This window comes from Salmo trutta, chromosome 39 (genome assembly GCF_901001165.1).
Source record: "Salmo trutta chromosome 39, fSalTru1.1, whole genome shotgun sequence".
Classification (NCBI taxonomy): domain Eukaryota; kingdom Metazoa; phylum Chordata; class Actinopteri; order Salmoniformes; family Salmonidae; genus Salmo; species Salmo trutta.
Window position 1 is genome coordinate 14,843,888 of NC_042995.1, and position 27,299 is coordinate 14,871,186.

Sequence of the window (27,299 nt, forward strand, 5' to 3'; positions counted from 1 at the left end):
CATGAGAATGGTGAGGAATCAGCCCAGAACTACACGGGAGGATCTTGTCAATGATCTCAAGGCAGCTGGGACCATAGTCACCAAGAAAACAATTGGTAACACACTACGCCATGAAGGACTGAAATCCTGCAGCGCCCGCAAGGTCCCCCTGCTCAAGAAAGCACATATACATGCCCGTCTGAAGTTTGCCAATGAACATCTGAATGATTCAGAGGACAACTGGGTGAAAGTGTTGTGGTCAGATGAGACCAAAATGGAGCTCTTTGGCATCAACTCAACTCGCCGTGTTTGGAGGAGGAGGAATGCTGCCTATGACCCCAAGAACATCATCCCCACCGTCAAACATGGAGGTGGAAACATTATGCTTTGGTGGTGTTTTTCTGCTAAGGGGACAGGACAACTTCACCGCATCAAAGGGACAATGGACAGGGCCATGTACCGTCAAATCTTGGGTGAGAACCTCCTTCTCTCAGCCAGGGCATTGAAAATGGGTCGTGGATGGGTATTCCAGCATGACAATGACCCAAAACACATGGCCACGGCAACAAAGGAGTGGCTCAAGAAGAAGCACATTAAGGTCCTGGAGTGGCCTAGCCAGTCTCCAGACCTTAATCCCATAGAAAATCTGTGGAGGGAGCTGAAGGTTCGAGTTGCCAAACGTCAGCCTCGAAACCTTAAGGACTTGGAGAAGATCTGCAAAGAGGAGTGGGACAAAATCCCTCCTGAGATGTGTGCAAACCTGGTGGCCAACTACAAAAAATGTCTGACCTCTGTGATCGCCAACAAGGTTTTTGCCACCAAGTACTAAGTCATGTTTTGCCGAGGGGTCAAATACTTATTTCCCTCATTAAAATGCAAAAAAAAAATTTACATTTTTGACATGCGTTTTTCTGGATTTTTTTGTTGTTATTCTGTCTCTCACTGTTCAAATAAACCTACAATTAAAATTATAAACTGATAATTTCTTTGTAAGTGGGCAAATGTACAAAATCAGCAGGGGATCAAATACTTTTTTCCCTCACTGTAACCTTAGATGGAAATAGATTTTCTTGTCTTTCTCAAAAGTACATTTTTAAACTGTGCCTTACACATCCGGTTCCAACTCTAAAAATAAGTGCCAGAATCTATGCCACGGTCAGGGTGCTTAACTAGCCAAGCGCCCTGATTCATTCCATTCAGCCAAGGTCTTAAACTTCAACTCTTTCTGACTAATACAAGCATATTACATTCTTCTTCCAAACACGTTTGATTTGAAATGCACAGATTCTAGACGGGAGGTGGCAGATTTGAACTTTTCAAGTGACTATGGGGAATGTGACCCAAGATAAGGTCAGTGAGTCACTCAATATAATGTAGAAGTTGAGGGAGAAGGAACGCCCTACGTGTCTCCAGAAGTAAATGACTGGGGACAGAATCTTTAATCTAACCTTCTTTCATTTGGGGAGAGAAAACAGCATGCTACAATTAACTTTTGCTAGTGTGTGTGTGTATGAATGTGTGTGTGTGTGTTTGAGAGAGAGAGAGAGAGAGAGAGACAGAGAAAGAGAGAGAAAGAAAGAGAGCGAGAAAGAGAGAGAGCGAGATACCAAGAGAGATACCAAGAGAGAGACGAAGAGAGACAGAGAACTTTGGCAAGATTGCAACGAGCGTGAAAATTATAAGTGGGACAATACCAGGAAGGAGAGAAGATTATAAACCAGGATTGGTGATCGACACATTTTCATTTCAGATGCTATAATCCCACAACAGGCATACTGTACTGTACCAACTGACTGCACAGCATGGGCTGTCCCTGCTCTCGCTACAGTACCTCCCGATTGGCTCATCTAAAGCAGGGCCGCCCACTAAGCTATTTGAATACAGAGTGGAGGGGGAGGGGGAAGTGAGGGGGAGGCGGAGCGGTGAGCTAGATTCCCTCCTCCTGCCTGCGTGTTCTCACTGGGCTGGGGAGAGGAGCGGCTTTAGGGTGCGAGGAAATATGCCACGAGAGGCAATGTGACAGCCAGAGACAGACGCACACTGACACAAAGTTCCCGCAGTCGGACTGGAGTATAGCAGGTCTACTACTGCTGCAGCTGGTCTGTTGTAACGGAGAATGAAGGGCCTCTTCTGACCTGACGGTTCAGCAGCTCAGTTCAGCTCTCTCATTTCTTCTTCCTCTCTTATTTCACTTTGTTTATGGACAATGGGATTTTAACCATGTGGCAGGTAAGGTGGACTGTGATTGATTGTGTGGAAATGTTGTTGTGTGGTCCCTGAGGCTATGGGGTCTCTGGTTACTTAAAGCAGGGGTCATCAGAAGTTCTCTCCAAAGCTCTATACATTTAGTGATGATGATATCACAGAGAGAGCTGAGTTCTAATCATCACTAACTGGGATCACAGTTATAGAGCTGATGATAGTATGACCATGAGGTTAAATAGGCAACATTTCCAGATGGGACTACCACCATATACTTGTGAGAGGTAGTTACTTTAGTGAATATTCTACTGTATCAATATAACCTATTAATCATCAGAATTTGAGTATGATGCACTTTACTTCAGCATCTGTGTTCTTGTGTTTATGAGACTAGAATAGGTTTGCTGTTTGGGGTTATAACATAAGTAGTTGTTGTAGTGCTTTGCATATTCAGATGAGGGGACAGTGATATGTAAAATATTTTTAATAGCAGGAATACAGTGGGACTCCTGAGGGTGCGCGTCATGATTGGATCAGTGCAGGGAGCGATGCCTCTGTTCGCTCCCACAATCGTTTTCGTGTGACCTAATTTTGGGACGCTGACGAGCTTTTGTCCTCTTAGCAGACTTTATGTGAGTGGGTGAGAGATATCGGTGGGGTGTTCGCAAAGTTAGTGTGGTGTGAGAAACCTGAACTGTTGGGCTTTTTAAAAGAAATCATGGAAGAGAATTTCACACACTGACTATGCGGGCGGCATGGGTGGGGAGGCAATTGGGAGGATGGCATGTGTGCGTGTGTGCGTTTGTTTATGCCATGCATTTCGGAGTTCCTCCAAATCCTCTCAGCATACTGCCGTCAACATGGTGTGATACTGATCACACAGAGTAGGAGGGAAGCAGAGGTCACATCTGCCCATTCAGCGACATGTCCTTTCCAGCCAAACACGCGTTTGACAACGGTCTGCTGAGGACTCCTGAACCCTAAGCACAAACCTATCATGGTCACTTCCCTTCACTTACTGTATTGTGGGTCAAAGGCACAGAGATGCCCCTCTAACCTTCTCTCCCCTGGTTCCAGATCTATTTGTCCATGTTTGGCATGACAATGACCATATGAGTTGACAGACAGCACAAACATATCTTGGATCAGGCTTTGCATTTATTGTCTTTGATCATGAAGGGAGAGCTGTGATTTCAAGATATGGTTGATGCTTTGTCAACCTGTTATATAAAGCGGTCCACAGTCGACTTGGTCAGTGGAGACGACTGCTTGAGGACCATAGTCTGATAAGCTCTCGTGGGGCCACTTTGACCTGCCATAGGACATGACAGACTGTGGGAATGAGTCACTGTGACTTGCTCTGTTTGTCACTGGGCATAAATATAGCAACAACAGCATTGTCTGTTTGTCTCTGCTTTCCGTGTCTTTGATGTTCTTCTGGTCATGTTGAGTGTCTTGTTGATATAAGGTAATTAGATGGATGGTGACTTAGCTGTTATCTTTGAGTTAGTAGTGGCACATTTTCAGTTTATTACAGTTGTGCTGTTTGCTAATTGCAATCTGGGTATCTCCCAGCTGGAAAGGAACCACAGACAGTTTTTTTTCTTCTTTTCTGCACCTATGCTTATGCGTTGTTTGATTATTTGGTCCAATAGACGCATTAACAATATGTCCATGGTAACTTCTTCTGCAATGAGCCTTTGACAACGAGAGACTTGTTTGGGATTTTGGCTCTGCCTCTTCGATCAGGGAAGTTGTGTGGACAGGAACACAGTTTTTCAGTTTCCAGCGATCAGTCATAGTCATTCGGCACAGTGGAGCGAGAACAATTCAAATAGGAAAAGTGTGACTTTAGTTTGGTGGTTGCCATTTTGGGGGAAATGATGGAATGTGTAGTGATGAGAGTCGTCTCTCTCAAGATCCAGAGAAGCAGATGCTCAAATGTATAAGGATGTGTCCTTCTGCACGTCTGCATTGTTGCCACCAGAGAGCATTCTTTCTTGAAACGTTTTACAAAGTCACTTTGACGATCATTTTTGTGTATAAATTGAAGATATTTTTTAAATGTATATATATATTTTTTTATTATTATTATATATATATATTTTTTTAGGGGTGGTTCAGCTTAATATTGCAGAAAGATTGTTGTTTCCATCAATGTAATTGTCTGCACCATTTCCAATCCCCCATATCTTTTTTTGGTAAATATATATATCCATATATATACACGTACATACCCATACATATGCATATGCATAAGTAAACATTCATACATATACACATATATACATATATACATACATACATACATACATACATACATACATACATACATACATACATACATACATATACTTTTTGTGGAATATACCTTTATTATTCCCCGGAAACCCTACCAAATTGAAGATTTTGACAGTCCTCCCATTCATATCACAAGAATGGACAAACAACACTATTAAAACAGGCAAGAGAATAGACAGGCTTGTGCATTGTGCATGGTACATTGCCCAGAAAACCCTGAAGAAGAAGGCCCTGCATGCTGAAACATTGGTTGTTATACCCATTAAATGTTTGGGAGCATAATTAGTGTGCAACTTTCTTTCTTTTTATAGTTTACCCTCTGGGTATGTGTCAGCTTATGTCTTTTACTACAGAAAACTCAATAAAAGGTCTAGTATTTGAAGTGTGAATCATAAACAGATATCACTTACACATAGGCTGCTTAAACACCTCCCATAGTGGTTTCATAGAGCTTCTAACTTGATCCATGTGTAGGGTGTTATGTATGCTGTTATGACCTTATATGATTGTTTACCAGGTCAGTTCAAGCATGCCAAGAATAACCTGGGGTCAGCCTCTTGGAGTGTAACTGATGGAGCAACCAATGACCTGTAGTCTAACTGACATGTCAGGATGAGGGCCCCCAATCCCATGACTGTGTCTGCAGTCTATAGCGACACCTTCTGCTGGTAGAAAAGGGTATCAGTATGACTTGATGATGCGTGTCAGAGAGAAGATAACCACACACACACACACACACACACACCCACACCCACACCCACACCCACACCCACACCCACACACACACACACACACACACACACACACACACACACACACAGTTGCACACACACACAGTTCAAAACACACACACAGGCACACGCACACACAGGCGCACACACACACACACAGGCACACACACACACACACACACACACACACACACACACACACACACACACACACACACACACACACACACACACACACACACACACACACACACAGGTGTATGCACACACTCACACAAACGAGTGCACCCACACACACACCTTTATTACATTCCCACCTCTGACCTCTATGTCTGTTAAACTCAGTACCGTAAGCTTCCTAGCTCCATATAACATTCCATAGACGCCAGGTAAAGTTTTCCCACTCTCTCCGCCCGGCACTGGGTCTTTGACTCTGCCAGAACTGGCTGATGAGTGGAGAGGCATATGTCACCCCTGACCCCTCTCTCTTCCACTGTCACTGACTGACACTTAGCCATGTCTGTGGAAACTAAAGCTGGGTCTTGAACAGTATCACAGAATCACATCAACAGTCTCAGCTATTCTGAACGGGAGACAATCACACACATTTAATACACTGTCATGTAAACATGCACACATACTTGCATAGTCGCTTCATAAGACATCTCTCTCGTCATCTGTCTTGGGATGTAAGGGAGTGGAGCGAGGGAGAGGGGAACGATCCTATACAGTATGATACATTATGGATAAAGGATTTGTGTACTGTTTACATCACACAGGTCATATAAGATGTCTCCACCGTAAACTGGATAGACTCCCACTTTCTACACAAACTCATAACCTCACATATGTGACTCGTTTCAGGAAATGAGGCGTATGTCGTGGGTCACTACTTCACGGGAGAGCCATTTTTTATGCAGACTTGCTGTGCAAACATGCACTCACACTTAAGCATGCAGGCACGCAGGCTCGCGCACAGGCACACGCAACGCACACACACACACACACACACACACACACACACACACACACACACACACACACACACACACACACACACACACACATATGCTTGCTTGCTCGCACACACACGCATACAGTACACACATGCGTCATTGAAACTTTTCCATCTGGCCCTGTCAGCTTTATAAACACTATTATATAAACACATTCTTCCATTCTTCCCCAATCTGTCCCCAACACAAATGTAATTTTTAATAATTTTTTAATTTTTATTATTCCATATCTGGGTCAGTTAGGAAGGGGGAGCCAGATGAGGATCATAGCCAGAGAGACCCCCTGAGTCAGATGTGCCAATTTAGGGTTCCAGGTCCCCCCCAATCGCCCGGCTCGCACCCCAGCCTCAAACACAGCGTCCAATCCCATTAGTCGTGACTGACCCGATCTTCAACATGAAAGTCTCTGATTGGTCACAGACACACTGGCAGGAGCGGATTATGGATAAACAGGCAGGGTGTCTGGGGCCGAAACAAAGACAGGCAGGCCGAGAGTGAGGGGGGCAAGAGGCTAAATGCTAACGCTAATGAGTTTGACGGACGGTCTGGGGCGGTCATTAGAGGTGATTAGGGGGGCACTGCATGCGACGGTCATGGGGAGAAGGGGAGAGAGAGAGAGAGAGACACTGGGTAACAATACACTCTATAACTGGTGTCAGAACAGTGGAGGGACTGGGGCTGTGGAACTGTAGCTGTGACAAATCCGTTTTTATGCCAAGACCAGAGGGTCCAATTGCCATTTAGTAGTGGATATTTTCACACTCTCAACAATGACTTTGGAAATATGCCTACAGTATATATTGACAACAAAAGCAGACATCAGGGGCATGAAGACCAGGCACCAAATGTTATTCTATGGTTCAAAGGGTGGTGTCAATTTCATACTCAATAAAAAATCTACAACTTCAGGTAAATTGTATGGGGGGGTCAGCTCCTGAAAGAAACTTTAGGGTCAGGGGTTAATCTCAGATGCTCCAATTTTGTGGGTCTGAAAGAGAATGTTATTACTCTTCACATCCAATCCTCTAATCTGCCTTTAGGTTATTAAACGTGTTTCGAGAGAAGCAAAAAAAAATTCAAAAGTCCTAGGTAGCTACAACAATGTTTTGTTATTTTTGGCCCTGGTTAGGAAACTATAGATTATGTCCTGATATATGAGCTATGGACATGTGAGCGTTGATTCTTGTTAGATACTGTATAGGGATTATAAAACCATAATTATTCATTTGGATTTTTTTGTCCCTTTTTTCAACTCCAAAATAATGCAACCATTTTTTTTACCATGAACAATTGCAAAATAAAACTGATATTTGAAGTATGTATCTCACATCTAATCCCCAAAAATTACGCGAGATGTAGAAGAGACATGTTTGTATTTACGCTACCTATAAATGGTTCATACTTTTGCCCTAAAAGTATGAACCATCTCCTTTCGTGCATCTCCTCTCGTTTTTCACCCGTCTCAGTTCATTTGGAAATGAAAGTGCATATGCATACACACACTGATTATGTTAGGTAGGTCAATGCCTTTGACCTAGTTTGAGCGTTGCGCTCAGTGGGATGCCACAGTCGCTCACGTCAAGCCACCGGATAGACAATATTCCCCTCCATTTTGTTACAGCAGCTTTCTGCTGGTTAAATTTTTGAATTTAAATTTTATTTTAAGTTTCAGTTGTTCTGGGATAACAAGCGTGGGATTATAAAATGGTATCCACTGTATGGGATCTCCCTTTTTTGATAGTCCCATTGTACCGAACTGAAAGGGAATCTTGACCACATATTATTGAATAAGGGGTGTTTTGTTTGGCTACTCTAGCTACAAACATTCAGTAGGAGACTTAAACTTACTATGATAGCATAAGGGCTATTTTTATATCCAATTTCAATATACTGTAACTTGAAGGTGTTAACCAATCTCCAATTGAATACTTTTCCTTTTTGTCTCAGAGCATCTGATCTTTGCACCCTTATACATCATATTGTCTTGCCCTTTCATCTTTTCATCCACTCTTCATGAAGTGACTGTTTTTAGAAACTGGAGAGAAAAAGGATCTGTTTAAAATTTAACAGATCAAAGATAGTGAAAAAGCCACAACCTCTAGCAACTGAGTTGAATTAAAGATACAACCAGTGCCTCCACACACAGACAAGATATCCAGCGAGGCACAAGGGGATATGCATAGTGCTCTAAATCAGGGGTTCTTATACGTTTTTCAGCCTGGGACCCAAATGAGAAATTCAATGTTTTTCTGGGACCTAAGCTCATGAAAAGGGCCTTAACCGAGCAAAACATTTTAGTGTCCCCCCTCTTGAAGGCAGAGAGAAAATGTTTTGTTTTAAAGTTAATTTCCTGCAATTCTACACATTGTGCCATGGGCATAGAGAAAATGTTGCTGTTTCAAAGCAATTTTTATGCAAATATACACATTATGCCATGGGGCAGAAAGAATATGTTGCAATTTCATAACACATTTTGCCATGGGGAAGATATATATATATATATATATATACATATTTTTTTGCAGTTTTACAGCTAATTTCATGCAATTCTACACATTATGCCATGTTAATATGATATTAGAGTGAGGGGGAATATCAAAATCAAAGTGGGACCCGTGGAGTTCAGGGCCCCATGGGACCATGGCCTGCATCAGTATTTTGCCACGATAACAACTTTAGATAGCTGGCTAGACTAACTTACCAATCAAAAAATTGTTAGCTGATAAGGCGAATTGAGTGACTGACATAACAAGAGAAAAACTGCTGGTGCACAACCAAATTTAGAAATTGCACCATGTATTGTACTATTGTAACTCTCAACAGTAAGTTCACCCCCCCCCTCATACTTTAAAAAAGGCTACTCTAAATGTTACTTGGGACCATATAACTTACTCACAGTTCAGGCAAATTTAGCTGAAAGTGATAAAGTTTCCTTACCGGTAAATACATTTTTTTTGTCGTTAATGGTTAGGTTTCAACTTGGTATGAAGATTTGTGTAGCCTCGTCTTCATTGGCCATGTTTTAGTCTGGCTATGGCCTAGCTGGCTGTCAGTGTGAGTCTACATTCTTTGTACCTGTCCCCACCTGGCTTCAATTGCCAAGCCAGCAACATTTAACTTTCTAAACCAAACCTGCCTAAGGCACCATGTTAGTTACAACAGAAAGGGTTAATGCCATGACCGTTAGCAAATGGAAAATACTGTAATTCAACGTGCGACTCTCTCTCACTCTGCATATCAGCACACTAACATAACTCCACATAGTATTTGATTGATCTTAAAGGTTCAGACTCAGTTCAACTACTAACCCTGCCGATTTTAATTGGACCACAGCTATAAATGAGCAGAAGGGAGAGAGAAGAATACCCTCTCCCTCACCCCCTCTCTGCCCCTCTCTTCTCTTCTCTCCCTCCTTCCCTCCCACACCTCCACTGTGAGGTCCGACAGATTGCAGTGTCACTTTTTGTGTGTGAAGTGGGATTGTCCACAGAGCTAACCGCTCGAGTGAACCGCTCTCTCTCGCTAACTTTCCTGGAATTGTCGGGACAACTCTGTCCTTTCCTGTTGTGCTTCTGTGGCTCCTGTGAAACTCCTGTGAAACGCTGGTCGGCAGCTACACTAGACGACTTTGCGTATTCAGTGTGTGCGTGAGGAGGATAAGGGATAAGCAGGCAGCAGAGTGATGCCTGCTGTGGACCGGTGTTCCACCCCGCTGTGTCTCCATGCTCAGGGTTCTGTCCTCTGAGCTCCCTGCTGCCTGTGTTTCTGATTCGGGCTCTTCAGCTTCTGTAGCATCATCCTCCTCCTCAGTAGAGATGTCTGCAATGCTGAGTGCACGGGAGCGAGATCCATCGGTGGGTACTGAGTGGGTAGGCTAAGAGGGGATCCGTGTGCTAAAGAAGGGCAAAGACCATGGCAAAGTCTGACGGGGGCTCCACTTCAAATCACTTCAAATTTTATTGGTCACATACATGTGTTTAGCAGATGTTATTGCGGGTGTAGCGAAATGCTTGTGTTTCTAGCTCCAACAGTGCAGTAATATCTAACAGTAATATCTAACAATTTCACAACATATACCAATACACACAAATCTAAGTAGAGGAATGGAATTAAGAATATATAAATATATGGACGAGCAATATCAGAGCGGCATAGACTAAGATACAGTGGATAGTATAGAATACAGTATATACATATGAGATGAGTAATGCAAAATATGTAAACATTATTCAAGTGACTATTCTATTCCATTGTATTCTATTTATTCAAGTTATTACTTGCTTTGGACTTTTACCAGAGGAATCTATTCAGCTGTTGCATGGTATATCTGGTGTTATTAGGTTGAGAGCAGACACTTTGACATGCAGTCGCACACTTTAATGGTGTACACTGAAGTCAAGGGACCGTACACTGAAGTCAAGTGATTTTCTTCGCCGAGTTCAGCGAAACGATTGGGTCACTGCAGTTGTCTCTGATAGCCAAGTCATTGTTAGTACGGTGCGCGCTACATTGATTTATTCAGTTCGGTATCCGGTCAATTCATCTAGGCATGTTTGGTGTACGTGTTTTTAAAACGGATGACTTATTACACAATGTACGATCCTTAATAAGGAATGTGTGTTGTCACTACAGCGTCTGTCCGATGACCGATGGTTTAAGCATTCTGCAGTTGACATCCAGTGGACTCCATGTCCCCGATCAGAGGAATTCAGAGACCATTCAATGCTAAATAAGACGTGTTGTGTCTGTCACAGTTCCAGGGGGTAGGGGAGTGGCGTTGCTTAGCAGTCTATTCCTACTTGGAACTAGGTCAGAGAGATGTATAGTACTGTACATGCTGGACACACGAGTACAGAAAACAGTGACATCTGTTGAAAATACTACACTTGGGGACATCCCTGGAAAAACGGCTTTATTAGAGGAAGGATTATTCTTTGACTTTGAAGGATTATTCACTTATTGACAATAGACTTTGAAGAAGGGTTCAAATTGAACCGTTCGATTAAATCAGGTCAGCATTACCATGGTCACGTACAATCACGTAATGGTTCTGGGTAGCTGTAAAATCAGTATATTTCCAGGTAGACAGGTCCTGTTTCCTGTGCTCTGCTCAGCATCAGTTTATTGAAAATCATTTGCCCCTTGCTGTACTCGGCCAACCTGAAGTCTGAGGGTACATTTTCACTGCCGCAGGATTGAGAGAATGGCATGGCGTCGGGAGAGTATTGGCACACGCCACCTCAGACAATGGCATGAGTGTTTAGCTGACCTGTCTAGACAGCGTTATGGGTTTCAGTTCTCTGTTCTGATGAGTGATTATCTGCATTCAGCATCAATTGTGGATTAGATAACCCACCTGGAAGCCTACAAAAATGATATACACATGTATATTGCCAAATGTATTGTGTAATGTATTGAGTTGTGTAACCAGGTTTTCGATAGAAGTAAAAAACATCCCTCCTTATTGGTTTTGACAAGGGCTCTGAGTCACCATCAGTCAGTGTTTTACAACTTGCCATTACTGAGACAGATGTTTTAACATAAATTGTACTTCTGTCCTCTGTTTATTAACATTAGACAATTAAGACAAATAAATAAAGGAAACATAGAATAACAGAAGAGACTTTTGCTTTGTTATTTCTATGACCTCAACATTTTATTTAGCATAGCATCCACCCATATATTGTGGACATTTTAAACAATACAAGCTCTGATAGCTCAACACTCCACTTTTTGGATGAATTCATTTATCGCTTCATTTCCATTGAAGTACTACATCTGATGACAATGGAAATGATCAGCTAACTTTAGATAACCATTCACGTGTATTTATCTGAACGGTTAAGTCTTTCTGTCCACCTCTCCAGATAGCTGAGCAGTTAACCTGGATTTCGCTGACACGCCCGCGCCTGAGTTCCACCTGAGAGGATGGATGCGCTGGAGTCAGAGCTGACTTGCCCAATCTGCCTCGAGCTCTTTGAGGACCCACTGCTCCTGCCCTGTGCCCACAGCCTGTGCTTCGGCTGCGCCCATCGCATCCTGGTATCCCACTGCGCCTCCAACGAGCCCGTCCAGTCCATCGGAGCATTCCAGTGCCCCACCTGCCGCTATGTCATCTCTCTCAGTCCTCAGCGTGGCCTAGAAGGACTGAAACGCAACGTCACCCTCCAGAACATCATCGCCCGCGTCCAGAGGGCCACCTCCTCCGGCCCCCTGGCCCTGCTGCCCCAGAGCGGGCCCAACTCCCCTAGCGAGGACGCTGGGCGATTTGCCCTTGCCCTGGTCCCCGCCTCCACCGCCATGACCAGCCCCGGGACGCCGCCCAGCCACGTGCAGTGCCAGTTCTGCGAGCAGGACCCGCCGCAGAATGCTGTCAAGACGTGCGTGACGTGCGAGGTGTCATACTGTGACGAGTGCCTGCGCGCCACGCACCCCAACAAGAAGCCCTTCACGGGCCACCGTCTGATTGAGCCCATGCCAGACTGCCACCTGCGGGGGCTGCAGTGCCTGGAGCACGAGGAGGAAAAAGTGAACATGTATTGCGTCACCGACGAACAGCTCATCTGCTCGCTGTGCAAACTGGTGGGTAGACACCGAGACCACCAGGTGGCGGCCTTGAGCGACCGCTTCGAGAAACTCAAGGTAAGGGATGACTTTTTGAATGTATGCATGAACCTGGTCGCTATGCTCTGCTGGTGGACATGTTGTTTTGAGGAGGGGCGGCATCAGAACTGCTGTGGATAATGTGTGTGACGGGGTAAAGAATTAAAAGCGAGAAGTGAGGAGCTGTGGAAAGCTGTGTGTGAAGTGAAAAGAGTGAGAAAGTGAGATGCCCGATTGTGCACTCGCCATCGTAGGTGTGACTTTGTAAGTGTAATGTTGTGGTGAAGAAATACAGCTACTATATTTTGTTTTGAGTGCACTATAATCCTCACTAACTATGTAGCCTAGATTTCCAACAAAAAATGATGTTATCATATTTTGTTTCATCATTAGCGGAGCGTCTTAATCATACAATTAGTACAAGTACTGCACCGCCCCAAAATGCCAAGATGGTCTCTCTGCATCTCTCCTGTGCAGTCAGTGTGAAAATAGGGGCTCATAAGTGATGAGGAAGATGGCTGCATTCAGAAGGTTGAGGTTAAACAGTGGTAATCGCTCCATTTGGTGAGGGTTGGTTTAATTGAGTGTGACTGGTAGGTCGTGTTAGAGGCTGTTAGGGAGGGCCCACTGGGAGATGGCCTGTTATTACCCCCTCTCTCAGGGGGGAGCTGAAGCACACTCAGGGGGGCTGTCGGATGGGGGCCTGCTGCCATGTGAAGAAGGGTGTCTGTTAGGGCATTGTGGTCCCCAGAACTGTGGTGTTTGATGGATGTGTCCTATATGGATTCTGCAGAACAAATTAAGACCAGAGTTTGATTTGTGAGAAGGCCATGTGTGATCACTGATTTTCAGTTTGGCATCTTTTGCAATCTGGTCCATCTCTCCTGTGTATGTTAAGTGGTCTAGAAAAGTGTTCTGATTACAGAAGTAACACATGAAGTCCAAATATAACTATTATCAATGCTTAATTTGTAAATCGGGAGGTTCTCAAACAAAAAGTGAGCACGAGAGGGGGGTGACCTGTGAGGCTCTGAGGTACCGGAATGCATGATAAAAAACTGCTTTATAATAAAGCATTGCAAACATATCATCGTATTTGCCTAGTGGCATAGAGCAGTAGAGTAGAGGCACTTGCAGAAGTTGCACAAATGGCGACATCATTTGTTGCCTATGGTCTGGGAAGAATGTGTCCTTTTATAAAAGCATTTCATACAATTCTACGTCATTTTAAGTGACTGGTGACTTTAGCAGAATCTTTTTTAATACAGCACAAATTATAGAAATTACAGTCTACTTTGACACTGACAAACTGATAATCTGAGATCAATAAAAACGACCTTGTCTTGAATCCATCAATAGCCTAGGCATAGATGTGTGGAGACACGCAAAGGCTGCATTTATACAGGCAGCACAATTCTGATCTTTTTTTTCTTCTTCGCTAATTGGTCTTTGACCAATTAGATCAGCTCTGGAAAAGATCTGATGTGATTGGTCAAAAGACCAATTAGTGGAAAAAATATCAGAATTGGGCTGCCTGTCTAAACTGCCATTTTGTACAGTATGAGGAAGAAATTAAAATCCTAGAAAAGCTTTCCAGTTTCACTGACTCACCCAATGATCCACAGCTCACTCACCAGTCATGGACAATGCGCTGGTGTCAACAGCCTCTCTCTCTCTGTTTTACTTTGTAAAACAATGCTGTTCACTGAACAGGCCTATTTGGAAGTTGATCAAATATTTTGGTATCCTACAGACATATCAGAGTCTTCTCTTTTCAGCAGTAGCTATTTGCTTTCCAACCTATGTTTTCCTGTGATTGTATTTGAAATATTGCGAAAGGTCTGTTTTGGCCGCATGACATTCACTGGCAGATTTGCCGCACGTTCCTGAGGCCAATCCTTGTGTTATTTTAAATAAGCTATTGATCCTCTGTGGCTAAATTATAGACATATTCCTGGTGTAATATTCTGAATTATTTCATTTATTTCAGAACAGACAGCAGCAATTCTAATTTAGTGCAGCGCTGGAGAGGTGATAGTTGCAGGCTCATGTCTATCAGAGCAAGAGAGACGGGGAGATATAGATATAGATATAGACGTAGAAAATGAATATCATTCTAGTTCTGTGAGTGATTCAACGGCCTCCAGGCTACAATGTTGCGCGAACCATAAACCCGGGCCGGGTTTACCTTTTCACATTACCTTTTTTTAGGGGGCAGATCTCTTTGATTTGTATTTTTACATTGTAAACAGTGTAAATAATGTTTCATGCCAGGAGAGGTAGGCTACCGGATCCTGGCAAAACTTAAAGGTGCCGGATCCTATTCCGGCAGGATCTGGGCCAAATTAAACACTGACTATTATGTTCAGTGTGTATTACAAACAGTGAAAAAAAAATGTCATGCCACGAGAGGTAGGCTACCGGATCCTTGCAAAACTGAGTGGTGTTGGATTCTTTTTTCAGTTTTTCAGAGAGATGAACCATTGATGGAGCGTTTTTTTATTCTACACTACAGTGTCTTTCTGCCTCACTTCCATATTATGTATGCATTATTACAGACAGATGCATTCATATTAAGGTCAGTGGATCTCCCAATTAGTACACTGAATAATTTCATAGTGGTATACATGCATTTCTCATGGATCTTCTGCGCTTAAAAGGCATTGCACATTGCACAAATGAGCATACCAGAGGATACACAATCATGTAAGAATGCAAGGGCCGGTCCTTACCATTCTGCTGCCCCTAGGTGAGTCTAAAAAATGCTGCCCCTCTCAAAACTAGAATGGGTACCTAGGTGCATGACTACAGACTTGCTTTGGGGCTTTGGGGTTCTTGGTTATAAAATGGAGATAATTCCTGATGCAGTGACAACGCAATACCACGTGTGCACTGCAATTGCAAAATAAACACATTTCTACCTACTGTAGAGGAAGAACATGCTGATGTATGTCCAGTGAAGTGGATTTTTTTGGGGGGGTAATATTCTCAGTGTTGAGAATCCTTTACATTTTCCTATTTGTCTCCAGTAACAATTAAGCAACAGAATACAAACATTTGCTTCCATTTGGAGTCGAATGAACACAACCCAGGATTGGCTTACGATTGGTTAATACTCTCACTCTGTGACAGACCTGCATCAAAAGGCCTCGTGCTGTAGTCTAATCTCTCTCACTTCACCTTTTGAGGGATTTAAAGATGCGTAGCGTCATGAAAACACTCCTGTAAGGGTAGGCGAAGCTCGAATGTAGGTCACTACTACCAGAACCTTTTGCACCACACCATGTAAAATTCATGCAGTATTGATTTGACTTTTAATTACTCTTGAAAGAAAACGTTAAGGATCATTAAACGTGTACTCATATTAGGCGGAGCTACCGAACGATCGAAGGGAAATTACTGTCCTATGATTGCAGTATTTTCAGTGGTGGCAGTGGGCCTCTGTGAAGGGGCTAGGTCATTGTGGCTACACCCTTTCCTTTTGGGAGATAAAATTACCATTTCACGGAAACGTACAGAGAGAGGAAATGGTTCAAAATAGCATCAGAGGTCCATGGATCTGGGTCATAGAGGAAGCTCTGATCTAACAATGCAGAATCATGATAAACTTGTAGTAGCTAAGCAAAGACCTTTGACTGTCCTCTGTCTTCCTCCCCTCCCCAATGGCACAGCTCCTGGCTTGGCCATAACTCTTCACTTTACTCAGCCCCACTACAACTTCTTCCTCCACGCCCTGGAGTAATCGAGTCATACTGTTACACGGTCATGACCCTTTCTTTGCCTCTGATCTATGACCGGCCATGCAGATGACTTTGTGTCTCAAGGGTCTAGGCCAAGGGACGGACCACAGACAACACAAGCATTGACTGTTTCGGAAGTGTTATCATGTACAGTACGTTATGCAGCATTATGGCTTGCATTTTGCACAACTGGCAGAGTAGTGTCAGGAGAAACGTTACTTTTATCATGAACACTGCAAATAGATGGTAAATAGTGATATAAATGATTTGCATACATTTGATGTCAACAAAACGAATGGCACAAAATCACATGGAATTAATGCAGATGTACTTCATGGATGGATCCTGCAACTTTCCCACATGGTGTGCACATGAAGGAGTCCATTAAGGGACAGTAAATAGCTGAAAGCTGCTTGCCTTTCTTCGTAAACAAAATCACTGAGTTTATATCAGACAGAAACAGCTTGGGAAAATGAAACAGGAGAAATGGAGAACTGATGGAGATGAAGAGAAAGTTGACGCAGATAAAGTGTGGAGAACGTAATGGCACACAAACAAACAAACTAACACTGAGACAAGATACACAAGCAATACAAACACATTAAGAATAAAGCAAGATGTGAGAAGATGATGTACAGTACATCAGAGAAGTTGATATACAGTCTATGGCTGTTACAACATTATGTATCCTCTGCTCAACAACCAACAAGATCTTATGGTCTCACTTCAGTATTCAACGTTTGCACAGGGGGGACAAACATCAAAACTCAACAGCTGCGTTTAGGCATTAATTCCGACTGGTTAAGGTAAGGGTTAAGGTTTGGGATAGGGTTAAACCCTGTGAGACCCAAGCATAGGCCTGAACCTTACCGAAACATAGCATAGGCCTAAACCTGATTATGGTTTAGGGTTGGGTTTTTTTTATGGAAAAGTTGCAAAAATTCCCCATTGGTCATCAATGGTAGGAAGAATTTGTGTGAAGAAAACCTGGGGGTCCTGGGGGTATGATCTTTGACCCTCTGTAACCTTCTCACTCATCATTACTAATGATTCATTCAGGATGATCCGTAATCATGTTAGCGTCCACATTTATGTAGAATTGTTTAGAAACATGTTCTATTCTCATTTACAATGTGAGTGACTCCAAAATGACACAAAACATTAATTACCATATCATTCTATTGGGCATAAAATAATCAGAAACTCAACCAAAACGAACTGCAAATGCATCCGATACGTTTGTAGAGTCACACGCTTGATGTAGTCATTGCGTGCTAGGAATATGGGAGCAAATACTAAACTTTTGATTATTTTATTAATAAGAATCTTTAGGGGAGTCAATCATTTTGACACCTACCTTTTTGAGTAAAAAAAATACGACTTGTTAAACAAAATCTCTTTCTCTGAGCAATTGGTTTAGTATAAAATAATATAATTTCCCTTTCTTTTGCATACAGTTTAGCTCAGTATTTTTATTATTTATTTCATACAGTCATTATTGCTCATCTTTATCAAGGATGTTAATAATTTCGGGCACAGTACATCTAAAATGAAGTTATATTGTCTGAAATAGCAAAATGCATCAACTTGATGTAAGGCGTGTATATGAGAGGCGAAGTCAAGTGCAGGAGAGCGGAGTATAATAAACAGGCACACTTTAATACCGGTTAACATATGACAGCAACTAACACATACTAGTGCCAAAAACACGGTCTAAAACAAAAGTGAAGCGCCTGACAAATATCCACGTGTAACCGATGTGAAATGGCTAGTTAGTTAGCGGTGGTGCGCGCTAATAGCGTTTTAATCAGTGACGTCACTCGCTCTGAGACTTGAAGTAGGGTTTCCCCTTGCGTTGCAAGGGCCGCGGCTTTTGTGGCACGATGGGTAACGATGCTTCGTGGGGTGTCAGTTGTTGATGTGTGCAAGGGTCCCTGGTTCGAGCCCGGGTTGTGGCGAAGAGAGGGACGGAACCTACACTGTTACATTGATGCTGTTGACCCGGATCATTGGTTGCTGCGGAAAAGGTCAAAAGGGGGGTGAGTGTAACCGATGTGAAATGGCTAGTAAGTTAGCGGTGGTGCGCGCTAATAGCATTTCAATCAGTGACGTCACTTGCTCTGAGACTTGAAGAAGGGTTTCCCCTTGCCGCGTTGCAAGGGCCGCGGCTTTTGTGGCGCGATGGGTAACGATGCTTCGTGGGGTGTCAGTTGTTGATGTGTGCAAGGGTCCCTGGTTCGAGCCCGGGTTGGGGCGAAGAGAGGGACGGAACCTACACTGTTACACATGTAACAATAAACAATCACTCAAAAATACAACATGGGGAACAGAGGGTTAAATAATAAACAAGTAATTGGTTAAGTGAAGCCAGGTGTGATAAGACAAAGACAGAAATAATGGAAAATGAAAAGTGGATGGGCTGGCTAGAAAGCCGGTGACGTCGACCGCCGAACGCCGCCCAAACAAGGAGAGGGACTGACTTCGGCGGAAGTCATGACACTTGATCTATCTACAAAACTATTTTTGAAAGGATTGACTATTTTGTGGATTTTCTATGTATGAAGAACATCTAACTTACTTTAAATAATACTTGGTTGTCCTTTCTGCTTTAACTTGAAGAGTTAACCTCCTGTCTTACCTCTTTACCATAAAATAAATGATCATCAATGGCAGTTCTGACCTTACAAATTAATTTTTTTAAAGATGTACATTTTTATTATTTTGATATGTAAAGGCAACATCGAAGTTACTCTTATATGGTTGTCTATCTTTTACTTGTCTATCAACGTATGAAGAGTTTCATTCCAAAACACTATATATCATCTCATTCTCAGATAAAAAAGTAATACTGCTAGGCTTTGCACTGTCACATGTGGCACACATGCTGGAAGTTAGTCCCACAGTGCCCTCGGCAGGGAAATTCTGTAACATATTGTTTTTATAAAGAACTGTACGAAATATACATTTGTGACATCAATATTTATTATCCAGAGCAACTTACACTTAGTGCATTCATGTTGAGATACCTTGGTGAGACAACCATACACGACAGTCAAATACACACGATATGAACATTCCATTCCAGTTTAACAATGGATATATGCAATTGAAGTCGGAAATTTACATGCACCTTAGCCAAATACATTTAAACTCAGTTTTTCACAATTCCTGACATTTAATCCCTGTTTTAGGTCAGTTAGGATCACCACTTTATTTTAAGAATGTGAAATGTCAGAATAATAGTAGAGAGAATTATTTATTTCAGCTTTTATTTATTTCATCACATTCCCAGTGGGTCAGAAGTTTACATACACACAATTAGTATTTGGTAGCATTGCCTTTAAATTGTTTAACTTGGGTCAAACATTTCAGGTATTCTTCCACAAGCTCCCCACAATAAGTTGGGTGAATTTTGACCCATTCCTCTTGACAGAGCTGGTGTAACTGAGTCAGGTTTGTAGGCCTCCATGCTCGCACACGCTTTTTCAGTTCTACCCACAAATTGTCCATAGGATTGAGGTCAGGGCTTTGTGATGGCCACTCCAATACCTTGACTGTGTTGTCCTTAAGCTATTTTGCCACAACTTTGGAAGTATGCTTGGGGTCATTGTCCATTTGGAAGACCCATAACTTCCTGACTGATGTCTTGAGATGTTGCTTCAATAGATCCACATAATTGTCCTCCTCATGATGCCATCTATTTTGCGAAGTGCACCAGTCCCTCCTGCAGCAAAGCACCCCCACAACATGATGCTGCCACCCCGTGCTTCACGGTTGGGATGGTGTTCTTCGGTTTGAAAGCCTCTCCCTTTTTCCTCCAAACATATTGATGGTCATTAAGGACAAACAGTTCTATTTTGTTTCATCAGACCAGAGGACATTTCTCCAAAAGGTATGATCTTTGTCACCATGTGCAGTTGCAAACCGTAGTCTGCCGTTTTTATGGCAGTTTTGGAGCAGTGGCTTCTTCCTTGCTGAGCGGCCTTTCAGGTTTTGACGATAAAGGACTTGTTTTACTGTGGATATAGATACTTTTGTACCTGTTTCCTTCAGAATCTTCACAAGGACCTTTGCTGTTGTTCTGGGATTGATTTGCACTTTTTGCATCAAATTATGTTCATCTCTAGGAGACAGAACGCGTCTCCTTCCTGAGCAGTATGACGGCTGCGTGGTCCCATGGTGTTTATACCTGCATACTATTGTTTGTACAGATGAACGTGGTACATTCTGTAACGAGGGTCGTCTAATGGGGACCAAGACACGGCGTGTGACGTGCTCATATACTGCTCAAAAAAATAAAGGGAACACTTAAACAACACATCCTAGATCTGAATGAAATAAATAATCTTATTAACTACTTTTTTATTTACATAGTTGAATGTGCTGACAACAAAATCACACAAAAATAATCAATGGAAATCCAATTTATCAACCCATGGAGGTCTGGATTTGGAGTCACACTCAAAATTAAAGTGGAAAACCACACTACAGGCTGATCCAACTTTGATGTAATGTCCTTAAAACAAGTCAAAATGAGGCTCAGTAGTGTGTGTGGACTCCACGTGCCTGTATGACCTCCCTACAACGCCTGGGCATGCTCCTGATGAGGTGGCGGACAGTCTGTGGTGCAACGTGGCGTTGGTGGATGGAGCGAGACATGATGTCCCAGATGTGCTCAATTGGATTCAGGTCTGGGGAACGGGTGGGCCAGACCATAGCATCAATGCCTTCCTCTTGCAGGAACTGCTGACACAGTCCAGCCACATGAGGTCTAGCATTGTCTTGCATTAGGAGGAACCCAGGGCCAACTGCACCAGCATATGGTCTCATAAGGGGTCTGAGGATCTCATCTCGGTACCTAATAGCAGTCAGGCTACCTCTGGCGAGCACATGGAGGGCTGTGCGGCCCCCCAAAGAAATGCCACCCCACACCATGACTCACCCACCGCCAAACCGGTCATGCTGGAGGATGTTGCAGGCAGCAGAACATTCTCCACGGCGTCTCCAGACTCTGTCACGTCTGTCACGTGCTCAGTGTGAACCTGCTTTCATCTGTGAAGAGCACAGGGCGCCAGTGGCGAATTTGCCAATCTTGGTGTTCTCTGGCAAATGCCAAACGTCCTGCACGGTGTTGGGCTGTAAGCACAACCCCCACCTGTGGACGTCGGCCCTCATACCACCGTCATGGAGTCTGTTTCTGACCGTTTGAGCAGACACATGCACATTTGTGGCCTGCTGGAGGTCGTTTTGCAGGGCTCTGGCAGTGCTCCTCCTGCTCCTCCTTGCACAAAGGCGGAGGTAGCGGTCCTGCTGCTGGGTTGTTGCCCTCCTACGGCCTCCTCCACGTCTCCTGATGTACTGGCCTGTCTCCTGGTAGCGCCTCCATGCTCTGGACACTATGCTGACAGACACAGCAAACCTTCTTGCCACAGCTCGCATTGATGTGCCATCCTGGATTAGCTGCACTACCTGAGCAACTTGTGTGGGTTGTAGACTCTGTCTCATGCTACCACTAGAGTGAAAGCACCGCCAGCATTCAAAGTGACTAAAACATCAGCCAGGAAGCATAGGAACTGAGAAGTGGTCTGCGGTCCCCACCTGCAGAACCACTCCTTTATTGGGGGTGTCTTGCTAATTGCCTATAATTTCCACCTGTTGTCTATTCCATTTGCACAACAGCATGGGGGGCCAGTACGAGAAAGAAAAAAATGTTTTTATGAAATGTATGCATTCACTACTGTAAGTCGCTCTGGATAAGAGCGTCTGCTAAATGACTAAAATGTAAATGTAAATGTAATGTGAAATTTATTGTCAATCAGTGTTGCTTCCTAAGTGGACAGTTTGATTTCACAGAAGTGTGATTGACTTGGAGTTACATTGTGTTTTTTAAGTGTTCCCTTTATTTTTTTGAGCAGTGTATTTACTTTTATTTAACTCAAAATCAAACAAACAACAAAACGACCGTAAACAGTCCCGTCAGGTGCAACATACACAAAACAGGAAACAACCACCCACAAAACACAGGAAAAAACATCCCTACTAAATAGGACCTTTAATTAGAGGCAACGAGGAACAGCTGCCTTCAATTGAAGGTCAACCCAAGAAACTTAAACATAGAAATATACTAACATAGAAGATAAACCAAAAACCCGAAACACATAAAACAAACACCCCCTGCCACGCCCTGACCAAACTATAATAACAAATAACCCCCTTTACTGGTCAGGACGTGACACATTCAGGTGTTTGGAAATTGCTCCCAACAATGAACCAGGCTTGTGCAGGTCTACAATTTTTTTTCTGAGGTCTTGGCTGATTTCTTTTGATGTCAAGCAAAGAGGCACTGAGTTTGAAGGTAGGCCTTGAAATACATCCAATTGATTCAAATGATGTCAATTAGCTTATCAGAAGCATCATTTTCTGGAATTTTCCAAGCTGTTTAAAGTCACAGTCAACTTAGTGTATGTAAAGTTCTGACCCACTGTAATTGTGATACAGTGAATTATAAATAATCTGTCTCTAAACAATTGTTGGAAAAATTACTTGTGTCATGCACAAAGTAGATGTCCTAACTGACTTGCCAAAGCTATAGTTTGTTAATAAGAAATTTGTGGAGTGGTTGAAAAACGAGTTTTAATGAATCCAACCTAAGTGTATGTAAACTTCCGACTTCAACTGTAGCTTTTAGACATCTAAAATCTATGAATTAAACATCTGAGAACAGCAAAATGTTGCAGACATGAAGTGTCCCATAATTAACTAATCACTTATAATGATAACACACAAATGCAAGAAATATGTGTATATAGCGTTTTGGAACGAAACTCTTCATGTGAATGTGGCCCTTTGTCTCAGTTTTGCAACCCTTTAACCCCAATCATTTTTCCAACAATTACAAAACTTATTCGAGGTCTGGTTCAAAATTATTATATACATTACCAGTCAAAAGTTTGGACACACCTACTCATTCAAGTGTTTTTGTTTATTTTGTCGTGTCTGGACTATCATTAAATGTGAAGACTGTATATAATCAAATCAATTCTCTAGGTTTAATTATTATGTGATTAAACTAATCATGTAAACATTAATTAACTAGGAAGTTTGGGCACTACGGGAAAATGTAAGAGTTAGAGTTATAATTTCCCGAATTTAACTCTTCAGATATTTTAATATCTGATCCATTGGTCTTCTATTAATGATTTATTATTATTATCAGTTCTCATTCCAAACATTGTAAAATTCTTGGTTATCTGCACGAACCCTATTTTCCATAATGAATTAGAAATATACAAATTGGCTTAATTATTTATTTACTTTCTAACTAAATTATCACACAGAATGACATAATAAACAAACAGTAGATATTGGTTACTAACAATGATAGAACAGTCCCTAGTGGGCTAAGCCGATATGATGGCTTGGTAGACAAAGGAAAGGGGTGGGGACTGAGAAAGAGCTGGAAAGACAAAATGGATTCAATACTCACAGTGGATAATTGCTAATACTTTGCACATGAACGGCCGCTCATTCTGAAAGAAATTGTAATGTTGTTGTCTCTCTGTTGAAAACAGTCTATATTCCTGTAGAGTTCATAAGAGTCTCTGGTTAACTTTCCCAGATGTCACAATGTCTTTTGTGGTTGTAGATGGTTAGGATGGTTACTTCAGAGTACCATTTGGAAATGTTCTCATAGAATAGATGCTTCGGTAGTTGTCAGTATTCTCGTACTAGGTTTACGTAATTTCTAGCTGCAGACTCGTAGTTCGTGCCAACTTGAATTGCCTCCTTCTTCTGTAGTGATCAACAGTCTCAGAGTTTAACCATTTCCAGTAGTGTAGCCAAAACTACAGCTGTATGGTCTCCGTGGCTTATAGAATTGTAGCCATTCCAACGTGGGGGCGTCATCCTGGCATTCTCTGACTTAATGTATATTTTGTAGGATAGTGTTTTATTCTCTTGTGGAAGAAGGGGCAGTTCTATTACGCCTAATGTGATGTCTGGGCTCACGGGGGTGTGGCCACTGACTAGTTAATCCTTATATGAAAATCCATACTCTCATTTAGAAGGTTAACATCACATTACATCTTTTCACAAATAGTTTCATGTTTAATCACATATGTTTCAACATATTTAGATGTATACTTGACAGCTGGGAAATGTACACTTTAAGAGATACAGTTATGTGTGTTTCCTGTCATTCATGAGATTACCAAATGAAACACACTCGTCATGACTGTCCTTTAAGTGTCCACGGACCATTCCCACATTCTCAAAAGTAGAAATATTGTTTAGTTCTCCCATTTTGGAGATTAGGAGTTTTGAACTAAGATAATCTCTTTGTTCTGGTAGACTCTCTCCCTTAATAATGCAGGGCAGTTTCTACCAGGTATTTATGACCTGGCGGAATGTCATAAAACTTGTGGTGGGGAGAGTAAAAGAGGGGGGAGACACAATATACACCCCCAAAGGGCCACATTGTGACAATTTTTACTATTTTCTACATTGTAGAATAATAGTGAAGACATTACAACTATGAAATAACACATACAGTATCATGTAGTAACCAAAAAACTGTTAAACAAATATTTAAATGTTTTATTCTTCAAAGTAGCCACCCTTTGCATTGATGACAGTTTTGCACACTCTTGGCATTCTGTCATCCAACTCATCCAAAACCATTTCAAATGGGTTGAGGTCTGGTGATGCACCACTCCATCACTCTCCTTCTTGGTCAAATAGCCCTTACACCGCCTGGAATTGTGTTCTGGGTCATTGTCCTGTTGAAAAACAAATGATAGTCCCATTAAGTGCAAACCAGATGGGATGGCATATCGCTGCAGAATGCTGTGGTAGCCATGCTGGTAAAGTGTGCCTTGAATTCTAAATAAATCACAGACAATGTCACCAGCAAAGCACCCCCACACCATCACACCTCTTCCTCCATGCTTCACGGTGGGAACCACACATGCGGAGATCATCCGTTCACCTACACTGTGTCTTACAAAGACATGGCAGTTGGAACCAAAAATCTCAAATTTGTACTCATCAGACTAAAGGACACATTTCGACCGGTCTAATGTCCATTGCTCGTGTTTCTTGGCCCAAGCAAGTCTCTTCTAATTATTGGTGTCCTTTAGTACTGGTTTCTTTGCAGCAATTCAACCATGAAGGACTGATTTACGCAGTCTCCTCTGAACAGTTGATGTTGAGATGTGTCTGTTACTTGAACTCTGTGAAGTATTTAATTGGGCTGCAATCTGAGGTGCAGTTAACTCCAATTAACTTTTCTCTGCAGCAGAGGTAACTCTGGGTCTTCCTTTCCTGTGGCGGTCCTCATGAGCTCCAGTTTCATTATAGTGCTTGATGGTTTTAGCTACTGCACTTGCAGAACCTTTCAAAGTTGATATTTTTCTGATCGACTGACCTTCATTGTCACGGCTGTCGAAAGGAGCAGACCAAAGTGCAGCGTGGTTGTAGTTCCACATTTTATTAAATCCGTTAAACTTTGCAAAACATAAATAACTGAATTGACAAAAACAACAAACCGTGACGCAGAGAGAAACAAAAACTACTCAAAATATAATAACCCACAAAAACCCAGGAAGAAAAACCCCTACCTCTGGGGTATGTTTCGTCCCACCTACGTAACAGCCACTTCAATCCAGTGGCGCGATTTTTGAATCGTTAGAAATGCTATAACTTCAATTTCTCAAACATATGACTATTTCACAGCTATTTAAAGACAAGAATCTCGTTAATCTAACCCCACTGTCCGATTTCAAAAAGGCTTTACAACAAAAGCAAAACATTAGATTATGTTAGCAGAGTACCCAGCCAGAAAAAATCTGACACCCATTTTTCAAGCTAGCATATCATGTCACATAAACCCAAACCACAGCTAAATGCAGCACTAACCTTTTATAATCTTCATCAGATGACACACCTAGGACATTGTGTTATACAATACATGCATGTCTGTTCAATCAAGTTCATATTTATATCAAAAACCAGCTTTTTACATTAGCATGTGACGTTCAGAAAAAGCATAACCACCGCAAACTTCCGGTGAATTTACTAACAGTTTGCTAAATTACTCACGATAAACGTTCACAAAAAGCATAACAATTATTTTAAGAATTATAGATACATTACCCCTCTATGCACTCGATATGTCCGATTTTAAAATAGCTTTTCGGATGAAGCACATTTTGCAATAATCTAAGTACATAGCCCGGCATTACAGGGCTAGCTATTTAGATACCCACCCAGTTCAGCCTCCACCAAAATCACATTTCCTATAAGAAAAATGTTCTTACCTTGCTTGTTCTTCATCAGAATACACTGCCAGGACTTCTACTTCAATAACAAATGTTGGTTTGGTCCCAAATAATCCATCGTTATATTCCAACAGCGACGTTTTGTTCGTGAGTTCTAGACACTATCAGAATGCTTCCTCACGGTCCCGCGCATGGCGCGTTGGCTTGTCAAAAATGTCTAAATATTCCATTACCGTACTTCGAAGCATGTCAACCGCTGTTTAAAACAAATTTTTATGCCATTTATGTCGTAGAGAAGTGATAATATTCCGACCGGGAGTATGCATTGAGCCTAAACAGCCAAATAAAATTTCTCCTCAGAAGCGACTCATGCACGCGCATCATTGAAAGGTCCTCCGAGCATCCACTTACAAAAGGCGATAATATGTTTCAACCTGAGGTTCCCTCGTA

The 27,299-nt window shown here is 42.3% G+C and overlaps 1 protein-coding gene across 3 annotated transcripts in view; it reads left to right on the top strand.

The window, feature by feature from the left end:
* The window catches only part of LOC115179195 (E3 ubiquitin-protein ligase Midline-1), a 60,222-nt gene that overhangs the window by 17,352 nt on the left and 15,571 nt on the right, over nt 1–27,299 (top strand). The window contains exons 1-2 of one of the 3 annotated variants that reach the window (XM_029740563.1): nt 1,911–2,208; nt 12,097–12,871. In XM_029740563.1, coding sequence (XP_029596423.1) covers nt 12,158–12,871 — 714 coding nt within the window. In that variant the 5' untranslated portion in view covers nt 1,911–2,208; nt 12,097–12,157. Of the gene's footprint in view, nt 1–1,910; nt 2,209–10,016; nt 10,084–12,096; nt 12,872–27,299 lie in introns of those variants that run through there. The other 2 variants (XM_029740565.1, XM_029740564.1) reach the window with 2 other exon arrangements.